Source organism: Mytilus galloprovincialis, chromosome 9 (genome assembly GCF_965363235.1).
Source record: "Mytilus galloprovincialis chromosome 9, xbMytGall1.hap1.1, whole genome shotgun sequence".
In the NCBI taxonomy this organism is placed as follows: Eukaryota; Metazoa; Mollusca; class Bivalvia; order Mytilida; family Mytilidae; genus Mytilus; species Mytilus galloprovincialis.
The window spans coordinates 80,460,298-80,475,001 of record NC_134846.1 but is presented as its reverse complement, the minus strand read 5'-3'; the positions used below and the strand labels follow the sequence as shown (position 1 = coordinate 80,475,001).

At 31.1% G+C, this 14,704-nt stretch overlaps 1 protein-coding gene across 4 annotated transcripts in view; it reads left to right on the top strand.

Moving 5' to 3' along the window:
• Positions 1–538: 538 nt before the first annotated feature.
• LOC143046104 (stress-activated protein kinase JNK-like) overlaps positions 539–14,704 on the top strand; it is a 33,898-nt gene continuing 19,732 nt past the window's right edge. For all 4 annotated transcript variants that reach the window (XM_076219099.1, XM_076219097.1, XM_076219096.1 and 1 more), the window contains exons 1-5: positions 539–691; positions 3,943–4,165; positions 12,782–12,911; positions 13,813–13,871; positions 14,546–14,684. In XM_076219099.1, the coding sequence (XP_076075214.1) occupies positions 4,047–4,165; positions 12,782–12,911; positions 13,813–13,871; positions 14,546–14,684 (447 nt within the window). In that variant the 5' untranslated portion in view covers positions 539–691; positions 3,943–4,046. The remainder of the gene's footprint in view (positions 692–3,942; positions 4,166–12,781; positions 12,912–13,812; positions 13,872–14,545; positions 14,685–14,704) is intronic.

Below are 14,704 nucleotides of genomic sequence, written 5' to 3'. Positions count from 1 at the left end.
CACCTGAAATTTCAAACAAAACTTCTACAGACAACTTTAAGGATGCACTTACCCATGAAGTACTCCTTTAAACATTTCTGACTTAAAATAAATGTACCTATTGTGTTTATCTTAATTAAAAAAAAAAAAAAAAAAAAAAAAAAAAAAAAAAAGTAAGAATTAAAAGTTCAATAAAAATTGTAATGTTTAAAAATAAAGAAAAAATGAAATTAACTTTAGAAAGCAACCTCAATAAGGCATGCGCCAGAAAGTAATCTTCAAAACGTTGATGGTTCTGTAACTAAAGAAGAAGAATTACACGTCGCTTGGTCTATAGCTGTAGTCTCGGTCTATAGTAAATTTATTTGCACTCGGAGATGTTAGACCTATTTTAAAATATCGTCACTCGTTTTACTTTTAGAATTTATAGTTCAAATCAAAATATGTTTTAATTTTTATGAAAAAAATTCAAGTAATTGAGCTTTTATATATACAAATTGTAAAAAGATTTGTTATATATAAAAATATGCAAAAAAGTATTCTCGTTTACGCAATAATTACATTTTCGCAAAATTCGATGACGTTTACAGCGAAATAGTCAACCTTACTTGGTCGATAAATTATTTTGATTCATCACCTGTGTTGTAGAAATAGAAACTGGATGATCATCTGAAGAAGAACTATAAGAGCATCAAATCAGAAATTATAACAGGTTAGAATAAAACAAATAAATAAAGACCTCCCTCAACGCGTTATGAAAAGTGTATTTATTTACCATAATAATATACTTGACATTTGTAAAGAGTTCGATATGTTATGTTATATGTATGTGCAGAGTAAATTCTGATAATTCGTTTGTATGGCAATGCATTTGGCTGTCCTCACATTAAAAAATCTGACTTCATATATGACACGAAATTACTGACATCGTTGTTCATCTCATATTAAGCATATACAAAGTACAGTCCAACCACTTATTAGACAGCATTATCGTGGTATTTATTTGTGTTGCAGGTTGGAAAAGATGGCTCGATAGTCATATAACTATTACCCTATTCAACTCTTCCAAATTTATGCATTTTGTGTCAATCCCGTTTCAATTTTGTTTTCTGCAGCAAATACACCGATACACCTATAGATGTTGTGAATGTGACTTTGTCTTCATGTCCGTAATGTCGCAAAACAGTGTTAGTGTTCTTTCCCGTATTTTTGACATTGTGTGATAGTGACGTGGGAGAGAGAGATGTGTTGCCGGATGGACAAGATGGCTGAATGTTTGTACTGTCCGAGTGTATGCTGTGTATTTTGTATTTTATGTAACGTCTGTATATACATATAGTGTGAATAAATCGTGACTGTTATTTTCTACAAAGATAGTGTTAAGTTATAAATTTATGAACGCTCAGAATTATACGTTTACAACATTGATGGCAGCGAACAGAAACGGATGTACGCAAACAGATGATTTATATTTTTATACAGACGGAATTCTTTTAAAGAGGGGAGGAAATATGAAATCAAACAATGAAGGTACTTAAACAAATTTATTTGACAATATAATCGGGACCAAATGTATACGTTACAACAAAAGGACAATGAGCCACTGGAATACGAAGATTCACCTTTTAAAAACTGATATTGGAATTAAAACAGATTCGACCACATAATTCACAGAGAAGTATTTAATCGGCAAAAGTGGACGAAAATTAATTAAACATTTTTGTTCGGTGTAAGCATCAAGGATAAAATGACAATCTAAGGTGCAAGTTGAAAGATATCAACATTGTCACGTTTATCTATAAATAATTGTTGTTTTATGTACGTCTATAACTTTCATTTGTCAGCATTTTGATATATATTAACCATGAGCTGGTGTGACTTACCAGAGTTTGACGGTACTGAACCTTTTGAAGTTTTCTGGATGTAATTTTCTATTTTTGCTGGAGGTTTTAATTGGTCATCTAGTGATATGGCTTTTTATTTGGTTACTTCACTGAGAGGTAAAGCTTTAGAATATGTGTCGTATTTACCACACAGAGATCTTTATAATGTATCTGTTTTGTATTCTGCATTGAAAAGTCGATTTGGTGATATTGAGACTGCTCAGATTTGTAGAATGAAATTGAGAAATATAACTATGCTTACAAGTGAAAGCGTTCAAGAGTACGTATGTAGAACTGAGATAAATGTTGGGAAATCGTTCCCTGGTGTGAACGAAGATTTATTAGTGAAGCCCAGGGCCCCTCAAAAATAAATTCAATGGGCCATTTTAAAAAATAATTAAAAATGGGCCATGTTGTCAAATGAGTGGGCCATTTGAATTAACTTCTGTAAAAAAAAAAGTATCAGTATATTTTGGCAAAGAGGTGTTGGTACTTACCTTTATGATTTTAAATAAACTCATGGATATTGTTCCTGTGATTTTGTAATTTCAGTTTCAATGAATATACAGTAACTTCTTCCAACCCGAACAATATTTAAGTTAACCTTTATTTACAATGTTTAAACTGGTACTGTTGCCTTGTTCATGTTCATGGTTTTTTTTTTGTACATTAAATTTGGGTCTTTGTCAATACCATACTTATTCCAGACGTTTCGCATCATCTGAGAGGTCATTCCAGGCATTTCCTCTGCACTTCTTGTATTATTATGATTTCATCACGGTGACAAGAATAACAATATAGAGTACCTTAATTCATAGAACAAAACAACAAATCGCTGAAGTCATGTTTACAAAATGTCAAAACGAGCTAAAGACCAAAAAATGGCAAGAACAGTTAAGTGTCTTTTATGGAGACAAAAACTATATTCCTAAAAAGTCTTTGGGTTTCTTCAATCGAAATAATAGCAAGCTAAACTAAATGAGAATATTATTAATTAGAGTTAAATCTCGTCTGTACTAGCCAAATTTCACAAACTTAAAGTTGTTTATAAAAAATATATCATGAATGATGGTTAATTACGTTTTTGGGTTATCAGTTAGATTGCATGGTTCTATTATTACAATAGGAAAACACCCGAGATGTTAAACCGCATGGTTCTATTATCATAGGGAAACACCAGAGACATCAAAAAAATATATAGGTGCTCCTATTATTGGAGGAACATTACACAGATGTGTACACACACATGGCGGCACGGAACACGATCGGAAATCCATTTGTCGATATCTAAGCCTTTCGAAATGAAGTGAAAAATATCATGCGCCACTTGGCGCTTTCATTTGTCACTGAATGCGCCATTTCTTGTCAATATGAGCTATAGGCGCATGGCGCACATCCTTCCCGATCACTGGTGTTCTGGTCTTTTCATGGCCAAATGGCAATTTTAAATGAGCAGTGAATAATTAGATATTAAAAGCATTTCCCCAAAACCTGTTATTTTTTCTTAGAAAGATACCAGGATAAAAAAAATGTTGTTACTGTATCACGGTTATTTTCGCAGGGTGTAAATATTCGCTTATTTTGGCGAATAGAACAAAATCGCCAAAATAAATTCCACCAATTTTATAATGCACATTGATAAAAGTTTTGAATCCGCCAAAATATTGGTAAACCTTATTCAATGAAAATCGTGAAATTTCACATCCGTAAAAATAACCCGCTATACGGTTTTTGAGATATTTCAAATAATGAGTTACAAGAGTTTTTTTTAACTGAAATTTTTCCGTTCCATCAATGTCATTCAAACTCGGAACTCTATAATTCTATATATAATTGAGATAACTCTTAAGATATTTATTTTTACGATAAGAATGACTGACTGACACTGAATATATTATTAATCACTTTTTGCTAGTTTATTATTGCATTTGTGTGTCCATGGCAGAGTAAAAATTTGCGTGAATAAGTCGGATTAAGTTGAACCTATAATAGTATGTCAATAATATTTTACACTTTGTACATGCTGTAGTGTAGATTAGTAGTTTTAACTTTATAAAATATAGTTCATTTTCTTTTTCAGCTGAAAGAAAATTGGGATAAGATCTCAAAAGAATTTTGAACCATTTTTGTGAAGACGTTAATAATTACTTGTATTTACTATGGAAATGAACTAAAAAGAAAACCATGAATAATTCTGTTCAACCCAAGTTTTACACTGTAGAGGTTGGGGACTCTACATTTACAATACTTGAGAGGTACCATAGTCTGAAACCAATAGGATCTGGTGCACAAGGAATTGTGTGGTAAGTTGCAATTATGTTTTTGGAAAATGACGCTTCAATACCATTGACCAGAACAACAGGAAGTCGATTATTGCCTCCGCCTACCGCACTCGATTTTATATTTACTATTTTACAAACTAACTGGTATCTGCTTGTATTCTGCTACACTCAAACAAAGTGTTGTAGTCGGAAGGGAACCAGTTTACATACTTTATTTTATTTACAACAAAAAATTAAAATGTTGACCTGTCCATAGAAAGGCTTGTATAGTCCGCAGTTTTTTTCTCCAAAATTGGACCTTCCAGAGGGGGTGCGGACTATAGAGTACAATAAGCAAGAAATAAGAGAACAAGTTCAATTTCGCGGCGAGGTGGTTGTTTACGTTCCGCCATCATTGATATTTTAGAGGGCGCTCTCATCATTTTTCAAACTAATAATTTTAACTCATCCATATTAATAAGTTATTTCTATTTAATATCATATTAAAACTGATTAATATAAAAAGTAAACCTTTCATTACAAATTTATCGTTTCTTTTCAATGCATTTGAAATAAACTGGTATCTGCTAGATTGAAACGATCCAAACATAGTAAAAAAGACAACCGTAAACCAGCTTAGAATTTGTAAACTACAAAACGTAATCGGTTATTGTTCATTCCGTTTTGGTGTTTCATACCGACTTATATGGTTTGTATAAGCTTAAGACCCTTCAAACATTAATGTGATAGGTATAATAAAGGCTGTTTTACAAGAGCATGGAACTGTTTTACTTTCAAACTCGTATTATAGTGATATCTGTCATGTACAGATTTCGACTCTCACCGGTTAATTTCTTCTTTTACACGTGCTTTTTAAACATCGCAAGTTTCAAAATTGTTTTTTAAGTGAATTAAACTTATTTAACAATCATGAAGCGTTCTAGAATCATTTGTAAGCAGATTCTACTTCTGTTTGATGATGGAAAACAGGTTTTCTCAAGAAAATACCGCAAACGATCGCAGAGGATTTGAACTGTATAAGTCAAAGTGGCAGCTGGTTAAATAGGCATCTAGTCAAATCGGCACCTATTTGAAGTCAATTCGGCATCCAATGATATTTGTTATAATATTTTCTATTCAATTGATTAATAACTTTTACCAAGTACATAGTTAATATGCTGTTGTGTATAAAGGTAAACAACAAAGCCCTTACCCAAGCTGTTGTTTTAACAATGAGACAATTAGAAAAATAAAATGGAAAAATATGAGTCCCTTTCAATAAATCAAACTTGCATGCCAAATAATTAGCAAATTTAAGGTGTTTTTTTCAGGAAAGTTTATACAGCATTAAACCAATAAACCTGTAAAATGCTCAACTGGTTAAAAAATGCATAAAGAATATCCAATACCTCATCCGTGTCATATATGATTAAAAATACACATTTAGTTAAGAAAAATAAATATATACAAAATGTACATGAACCCCCAAAAATGTGAAAGTTAATATTTTTGGACAATCCCTTCCTTAGGTATTTAACTCTTTTTGCTTAAATACTGAACAAAATTCTGGCAACCCCTTTCTTATTTTTACTCTTTTTGCTTAAAATACTGTTAGAAATATATATTTAACATGGGTGATGAATTGACTATATCAGGTGTCAATTTAACCAGGTGCCGATTTGACTATACCGGGTGCCAATTTAACCAGTTGCCGGTTTGACTAGAATTCTTTGAAATTACCTGAGTTTCATTAGACCTTTGATAACAGTAACAAAAAGATTATTTACCTAAAATTTTGTGGGGAGAAGGGGGTTCGGACTATGTACCAGTGAGAAATATACAAGCTTTTCTATGGTATTTATTTGTACAATTCAGGTATTCTTGACCTATTCATTTGTCTTTAAAAAAAACAGCCAGTTGTCATCTTCACTTCACACACACACATTTACGAATATCAATTATATACTTACGAGGCATTGTTAAACTAATTACGGTATGTGAAAATCAAGACTTGCATAAAAAATATCCCAATATTAGAGACAGTGGCGTCATTTTTCATCAGAGCTTTCAGCTCTTTGATTATTCCCTGCCTACCATTGTTGAGGGGATTTGTTTTCAGGTCTATTTGTTTGTTTTTTTGGCCTTTCTTTTGTCCTATATCAGATGAATGCCTTTGGTTAAAGCAGTTTAATTACCATGAAATTGTGGTCAGATCAAATTGAAACTTGGTATACAGTTTATTACATGTTCATTACGACACTGATAATTGAAATATACAGTTTATTACATGTTCATTACGACACTGATAATTGAAATATGTTTACATAAAAAAATGTATATATGCCAAATTAGAATTCAGATTTTGCAATGCACTGAACAAAGTAATGTGATAGTGATAACAGGGCTTGTGTCATATGGACATGTATGCTTTCTTATGCCCCTTATCCAGGGATGGGATAATTAAAAATGTAATGGTAATTAGGCCAACTAAAATTAATTAGTAGATTTTCATCCAAGTTTTTGAAAAAAATGGGGCGGGTGGGAGGATTTTATTTTTTAAATTTTATTTCATATGAAACCTTCTTGTCACGTGTTATTCGATCATATATGCAAGTGTAATAATAAGCTTATATCATGTAAATACATGCATTAGGTATCTTGTATAAGACAATAACAATCAAAACAAAGGAGTAACCAAAGACTCGTAAAACCAAAAGACATTTACACCAACAGTTACAAGTACTAAGTAGGCATGGTAGGAAACAACACAAACTCCACTAAAAACCAGGAATGAAATCAGGTGCTCCGGAAAGGCAAGCATTTCTTGCACCGTATACGGCACCCGTCATGTTATTTTTTTGTTCAGTTCGGTAATGATGGAAGGTTATTATGACTGAGGAAGAATATCACTGAGATATGATTTCTGACACACTTTTGTCATTATGGCCAATCAGCTCATGATGGCAACCATAAAATTGAGTGATGACCTTAATTTGATGATTAATAGCCCTGTCTTAGCAACTTTTGAGAAAGCAGTATTCCTGGTTCAACAAAATCAGCGTACATGTACTTTGAGCTAACTCTAGAGTAACGTATCAATATTGAAACACATTTACTCCATATGCTGGTGCCGCTTTTTCAAATTCGTAAATATATATCTCTGATTGGCAACCACTGTTCTACATGTAATTGCTGCTTTAGAAACCTATTTTATAGTAAACATCAGAAATGTGAGGAAATGCTTTCTTCAGTTGGACTACCTACGTCATGAAATATATTTTGCTTTCTAAGCTATGTTTTGTTGTCCTAATAAAATGAAGCAAATCCATTGGTATGCAACACGAGTACGATAAGTACAGAATAAAATGAAAACTCAAACAGTGTTGAAATAATAGGGTTGGTCCTTTAAAATATGCAAGATGAAAATATAATTACAATGTAGAACAGAGTTGTTTAATGACTTCATCGTGGGTATAGGGACAGAGGATGTTTGCTGTGGTTTTTTTTAACAAAAAACGAAAGGCATGGCTAAATTTATTTCTAAGAGCTTGCTGTAAATTAATAAATTAAAAATGCGTATGTTTGTCGACTTTCTGAACTCAATAATACGGTCATTAATCTAAAAAGTCCATGCTTGTGTCAATTTCTTTATTCCAGTCAAATGTGTTCCACAATTCTGATGCTTTTTGGGTTTCTTTCACAGTCCAAATTTCTTGACACAAAGTCATTGTATAAATAAACTAAATCCAAGGTGTTTTACTCACAAACATAAATTTGTCATTTGTGACATAGTGTACAGCGAATATTTCACGCCTTTCTCGTGATCAATCTTTTAGTTTATTCTCGGTAAATGATGTTGTCATCATAGATCAGCAGAATATATGGACTTAAGGTGGTATGGGTGTCTTCCTCCATCTTGGATTGTAAGAGAACCAAAGGTCCATATTTTCTATCAAAATAGCAAAATGGGATGCAGGAATGCAGATATTTAATGTGATTTTCATTTAAAGGAACCAATTTATAGGAATATAACATACAAATATTAATATTTTTGTAAATGTTGATTAGTTTTGGTTGTTTTTAATTTTTTTTTAAATTGGCATTTCAAGGGGAGGTAACTCTAAAACAATGCATTTTCTGAAGGATTCTACATGAAGTTTTCCTATTTTGTATTTTAGCCGGAAAAAACGTACGGTGACCCCATCTTTTCTTTTGATACTGTAGCTTGAGAAAATGCACGGTGACCTATCATTTTTATTATATTTTCCAACATATATCAATAGATACTACGTTTTGGCAAAGTATGAACAAATTCTATCATTTTTATTTTAGACACCCATACCACCTTAATAATCCAGTTAGAATACTCTAAGAAATACAAAAACCGAAATTTGCAACAGGAAGTTTTACACGAAACGAAATATCGACGGTTTCCGGTAACGGAAATGAACAAAATCCGGAAATCGTAATTTTTTTCAAAAATAAAAAAAATCGGGGCGGGAAGATTTCAAAGGGGCGGGCGGGGATGAAAATCTATCAATTAATTTTAATTGGCCTTAAGTGTAATGCATTACAATTTTCCATGTAATTGAATGTAATGTGTAATTGAGCATTTTTTTAATTACATGTAATGGTAATTAATTACTGTGGGTATCCAATCACCTTTGTGGTAGTGAATTACCTATTGCCTGACCAGTTTAAAAAATTGTCAATACAATTTGTCCATTTAAATTGTACAATAGGTATTGTGAGAGCTATTATCAACAGGTGGTCATTTAACTACCTGTAGATTTACCTGGTTTGTTTTTAACAGAGCTAATTTAAATGAATGATAGCAGCTAGCTTGCTTTCCTCATGTCCAATGTCCTGAATGGACTATTCTATTTAGGTATGGGACATTTTACATTTGATACACTATTTGTTCTTTCTAACAAAGATAATTATTGTAAATTTTTTATTTTTTTTGCTAACAATCACAAATAAATCATTGCTGGTAAATCCCACTTTCATAATGAAGAATAAAGCAATGAAATTTCTATTCACTAAGCCATTTGTACTTTTTTGATATATTGAAAATAAATTTTTCACAGTAATTCCAATTGAAGAAGATCCTGAATATTAAATGAAACTTAGCATCACTACTATTCCATTTCAGAAATCGTAATATAACATGAAAATATATCCCATTATAAAACACCAAGCCACACATAATTTATCTTGTAGAATTATTCACAATTAGATGGGCTATCCAAAAAAATCCATTTCACAAACACTTTTAAATTAATTCCATATCAGGAAGCAGAAACTTAAAATATATCCCACATTAAAACACCATGAAGCAAACATATATCTCCTTTTTTTTATAAACTAAATTCACTGATTGAATTTCCATCTTCACTGTAAAGAGACACAAAAAGAAATGGCTTAAAATGTCCCATCTCTAAATAGAATAGTCTATTCAGAACATTGGTCATGATACATGAGGAAAGCAAGCTATCTATCAGTCATTTAAATTTTACCTTTTAGTAAATTTTTTTTACTGGGTAGTTAAATGACCATCTGTTGATGAGCTCTCACAATACCTATCATACAATTTAAATGGACAAATTGTATTGACAATTTTTTATACTGGTCAGGCAATAGGTATTTAAATACAACAAAGGTGATTGGGTAATGACAGTAATAACATTGAAAAAAGAATGTAATGCTCAATTACTTTTGAATTACATTTCAATTACATGTACTTTTATGGTGTTACAGTTAAGGATTTGTGTTGAATAATATCAATTGTAAAATTATATATATTTTTCAAATATTAATATCAATGCTTTTTATACGACCGCAAAAATTGAAAATTTTTTGGTCGTATATTGGTATCACGTTGGCATCGTCATCATCGGTGTCGTCTGAATACTTTTAGTTTTCGCACTCTAACTTTAGTAAAAGTGAATAGAAATCTATGAAATTTTAACACAAGGTTTATGACCACAAAAGGAAGGTTGGGATTGATTTTGGAAGTTTTGGTCCCAATATTTTAGGAATTAGGGGCCAAAAAGGGCCCAAATAAGCATTTTCTTGGTTTTCGCACTACGACTTAAGTTCAAGTAAATAGAAATCTATGAAATTTTGACACAAGGTTATGACCATAAAAGGAAGGTTGGGATTGATTTTGGGAGTTTTGGTTCCAACAGTTCAGGAATTAGGGGCCAAAAAAGGGCCCAAATAAGCATTATTCTTGGTTTTCGCACAATAACTTTAGTATAAGTAAATAGAAATCAATGAAATTTAAACACAAGGTTTATGAACACAAAAGGAAGGTTTGGATTGATTTTAGGAGTTGAGGTCCCAACAGTTTAGGAATAAGGGGCCAAAAAGGGGCCCAAATAAGTATTATTCTTGGTTTTCGCACCATAACTTTAGTTTAAGTAAATAGAAATCTATGAAATTTAAACACAAGGTTTATGACCATGAAAGGAAGGTTGGATTTGATTTTGGGAGTTTTGGTCCCAACAGTTTAGGAATAAGGGGCCCAAAGGGTCCAAAATTGAACTTTGTTTGATTACATTAAAAATTGAATAATTGGGGTTCTTTGATATGCCGAATCTAACTGTGTATGTAGATTCTTAATTTTTGGTCCCGTTTTCAAATTGGTCTACATTATGGTCCAAAGGGTCCAAAATTAAACTTAGTTTGATTTTAACAAAAAATGAATCCTTGGGGTTCTTTGATATGCTGAATCTAAAAATGTACTTAGATTTTTGATTATTGGCCCAGTTTTCAAGTTGGTCCAAATCGGGGTCCAAAATAAAACTTTGTTTGATTTCATCAAAAATTGAATAATTGGGGTTCTTTGATATGCCAAATCTAACTGTGTATGTAGATTCTTAATTTTTGGTCCCGTTTTCAAATTGGTCTACATTAAAGTCCAAAGGGTCCAAAATTAAACTAAGTTTGATTTTAACCAAAATTGAATTCTTGGGCTTTTTTGATATGCTGAATCTAAACATGTACTTAGATTTTTGAATATGGGTCCATTTTTCAAGTTGGTTCAAACCAGGATCCAAAATTATTATATTAAGTATTGTGCAATAGCAAGAAATTTTCAATTGCACAGTATTCAGCAATAGCAAGAAATCTTCAATTGCACAGTATTGTGCAATAGCATGAAATTTTCAATTGCACAGTATTGCGCAATAGCAAGAAATCTTCAATTGCACAGTATTGTGCAATAGCATGAAATTTTCAATTGCACAGTATTGCGCAATAGCAAGAAATCTTCAATTGCACAGTATTGTGCTATAGCAAATATTTTCAATTGTGCAATAGCAAGAAATATCTAATTGCACAATATTGTGCAATAGCAAGAAATTTTCAATTGGAGTTATCTTTCTTTGTCCAGAATAGTAGTTGAATCAACTTAAATTATTGTTTTATACAATATACAATGTATATTCACTTTTACTACCAACTGATAAATTAAAACAATCTTTACCATTCAGTGATAACAAGCACTTTATTTTACATTTTAATATTTTATGATGTATTTAAATGAGTAGTTACTGTTGCAAACTCCATTAGAAATTTGAATTGAGATCAGTTTTGGAAAAAGGGAACGGGGAATGTGAAAAAAAGGGGGGGGGGGGGTAAATTTTTCTCATTTTAGATTTCATAAATTAAAAGAAAATTCTTCAAACATTTTTTTAAGAGGATTAATATTCAACAGCATAGTGAATTGCTCAAAGGCAAAAAAAATATTTTAAGTTCATTAGACCACATTCATTCTGTGTCAGAAACCTATGCTGTGTCAACTATTTAATCACAATCCAAATTCAGAGCTGAATCCAGCTTGAATGTTGTGTCCATACTTGCCCCAACCGTTCAGGGTTCAACCTCTGTGGTCGTAAAAAGCTGCACCCTGCGGAGCATCTGGTTTAATATATGAAGTCTGTAATTTATTCTGAAGTTTTTATATCATTTATTTGACCTACAGATTTTTTTTTAATAGTCTTATAATTTAAAAAATGTGATAATCAGATATAAGGGTTGTTTAGTTTTTAAGCATTGTATTGTCAAAAACTGTCCATATTTATGTAACTTAAACATTCTACTTTCCCCAAAATAGCTAAAAGTTTATATTTTATACAAATTGTAAAAATGCTATATATTTTGGGGTCAAAAATGGGTTTAGTTGGACAAATTTCTTTTGTTACTGAGTTTTTCATAGAATTATACGAGAAAAAGATGTATTATTAAACAACTTGGTTTTAGAAGCCACCTATCTATCTAGATTGCCTATTTGCAGTACCTATTTCCATGATATCCCTCCAAACTGTTAATTTGGTTTTGATCAGATTTCCGAGGGTTTCAAAATGAAGCAAGTTTTAAATTTTTGTATACGTGTGGTGAGACTGATATAATTAGAATTATTGTTAAATTTATAAGCAACATGTACATTTCTAGAAATGCTTTATTAAATACTAAATAACTTTGTGGTACCACCTCCTTATATAAATATACAATGTTTATGAATTTGGTATGATATATATGTTTGTATGTTTTGTATTGTCTTGGTTTCAATCCTGTAATTTTGGATTTCAAACCAATAAAAATTACTTAAATATTTTTGATGTTTTACAAATGTATACTATATGTTTTCAGTGCTGCTTGTGATACTGTCACTCAAACAAATGTTGCCATAAAGAAACTGAGCCGACCCTTCCAAAATGTAACTCATGCCAAGAGGGCATACAGAGAGTTTGTCCTTATGGATTTAGTTAACCATAAAAATGTAAGTTTTGTTATATAAATATATATACTATATAGATTTAAAAGTGAAATTCTGTAGAAACTGTGGTCAATATTTGGTATACAAACTCAAATGTAAGAAATTATCTTGTTCATAAATATACAGTGCTCTCATAACAAAGTTGACTAGTAAAATGTAGGTTTTACTGTTACGAAGTATTTTGTATAGATATTGTTAATCAATAAAGATTTAGTGTACTTACAGTGCACTATTAGTGATTTATTAAACTTACAATGTTTTTTTCTTGCATTGAGTAAAAGTGCATTTATATAAATTCATGAAGCTTTAGGTTTAGGCAATGTTTAGGAAATAGCAAAGATATTTAGTGTCAAGAAGCAAAAATGGAAATTATAGTATATTTTTAAAATTCATGATAATAATTATATCAAAAACTGTATTCGTGCATGTGATTTCTGCTTTACAGAGAAATCCATATGAAACAAACATATACATGTACAATGAAATAATAAGTCCTCTCTGGATGATTGTATACATTACAAGGTCACTAGCTATAAAACAAAAGTTAAGTTTGGCAGTACACAAATACACTCATGAGACAAACAGAAATGTTATTGAGTTAACAGTGCTGTAGGTACATGTCCCTGACAAGATCATTTCATGCACTAAGACTAAGACACTGTGCTGGAATTTCTTTTGTTTTATTTTAAGTGACTCAAACTGAATGAACCCAATATCAGAATATTTTTGGTGCAGTTACATAATTTTAATTGACTGCAGAGAAGGATGCTAAAAAAAAGGAAGAAAATAAGCAAAAACAAAACAATTAACTAAATCATAGAATAATCCTATAATGATAAATTCAGTATCTATGCATACATCTTTATCTGCTGCCAAGTTTAACATATTGATATTTGTATTGTAGATTATTGGTTTGTTAAATGTTTTTACACCTCAGAGATCATTAGAAGATTTTCAGGATGTGTAAGTTTTGTTAAAAAACAATTGAACTATTCTTTATTCATGTCTTATAAATTTTAGTTATATATTGTGTTGTCCAGTACTCTTAAACTCTGATCACCTTAAGTTAAGCTGACAAAACTTTTGACAGTTACAAGAATTCATAAGAGAAGACTCAACATAGATAGATCTGTTAATTAAAAAGACAGAAAAGATGCTGTTTGTGAGGTTACGGTTTCTGTCTCAGAACAGGCACTTACATGACCTTATAATGGTATGAAATTCAACAAAATAATTGTTTTTAAGTACAGAACCAAGTAAATAGGTATAAATGCAGCTCAAAAGTATTATAAAATGTAAATTAAAGACCCTATCAATACATTTACTTGTTTACTTTTGTACAAAACTATCTTGGGAAATGTGGGTGTAAATTAAGACAGTAATAATGAACACATAAAAACAAAAATATGATAAAAAAAAATGTTGAGTTATACCCCTTTTGAAATATAAATATATTATTTGAAAAAGTTACTTGTAAATAGTTCTGAAAGGCTTTTGATAAAATCTTTAAGATAGGTTTATATAAATAATATCTTTACTAAGTACAAAATAATAAATGTGTAAGGTCCTAGAAAATATCTATTATGTGACATTTGCATGGTCCAACATTATGGTGATAATGATACTCTCTTTATTAGATATCTTGTGATGGAATTAATGGATGCCAACTTGTGCCAAGTGATTAACATGGACCTAGACCATGATAGAATGTCGTACTTGTTATACCAGATACTGTGTGGTATCAAACATCTACATTCTGCTGGTATTATACACAGGGTAACTATAACTTATTAGGC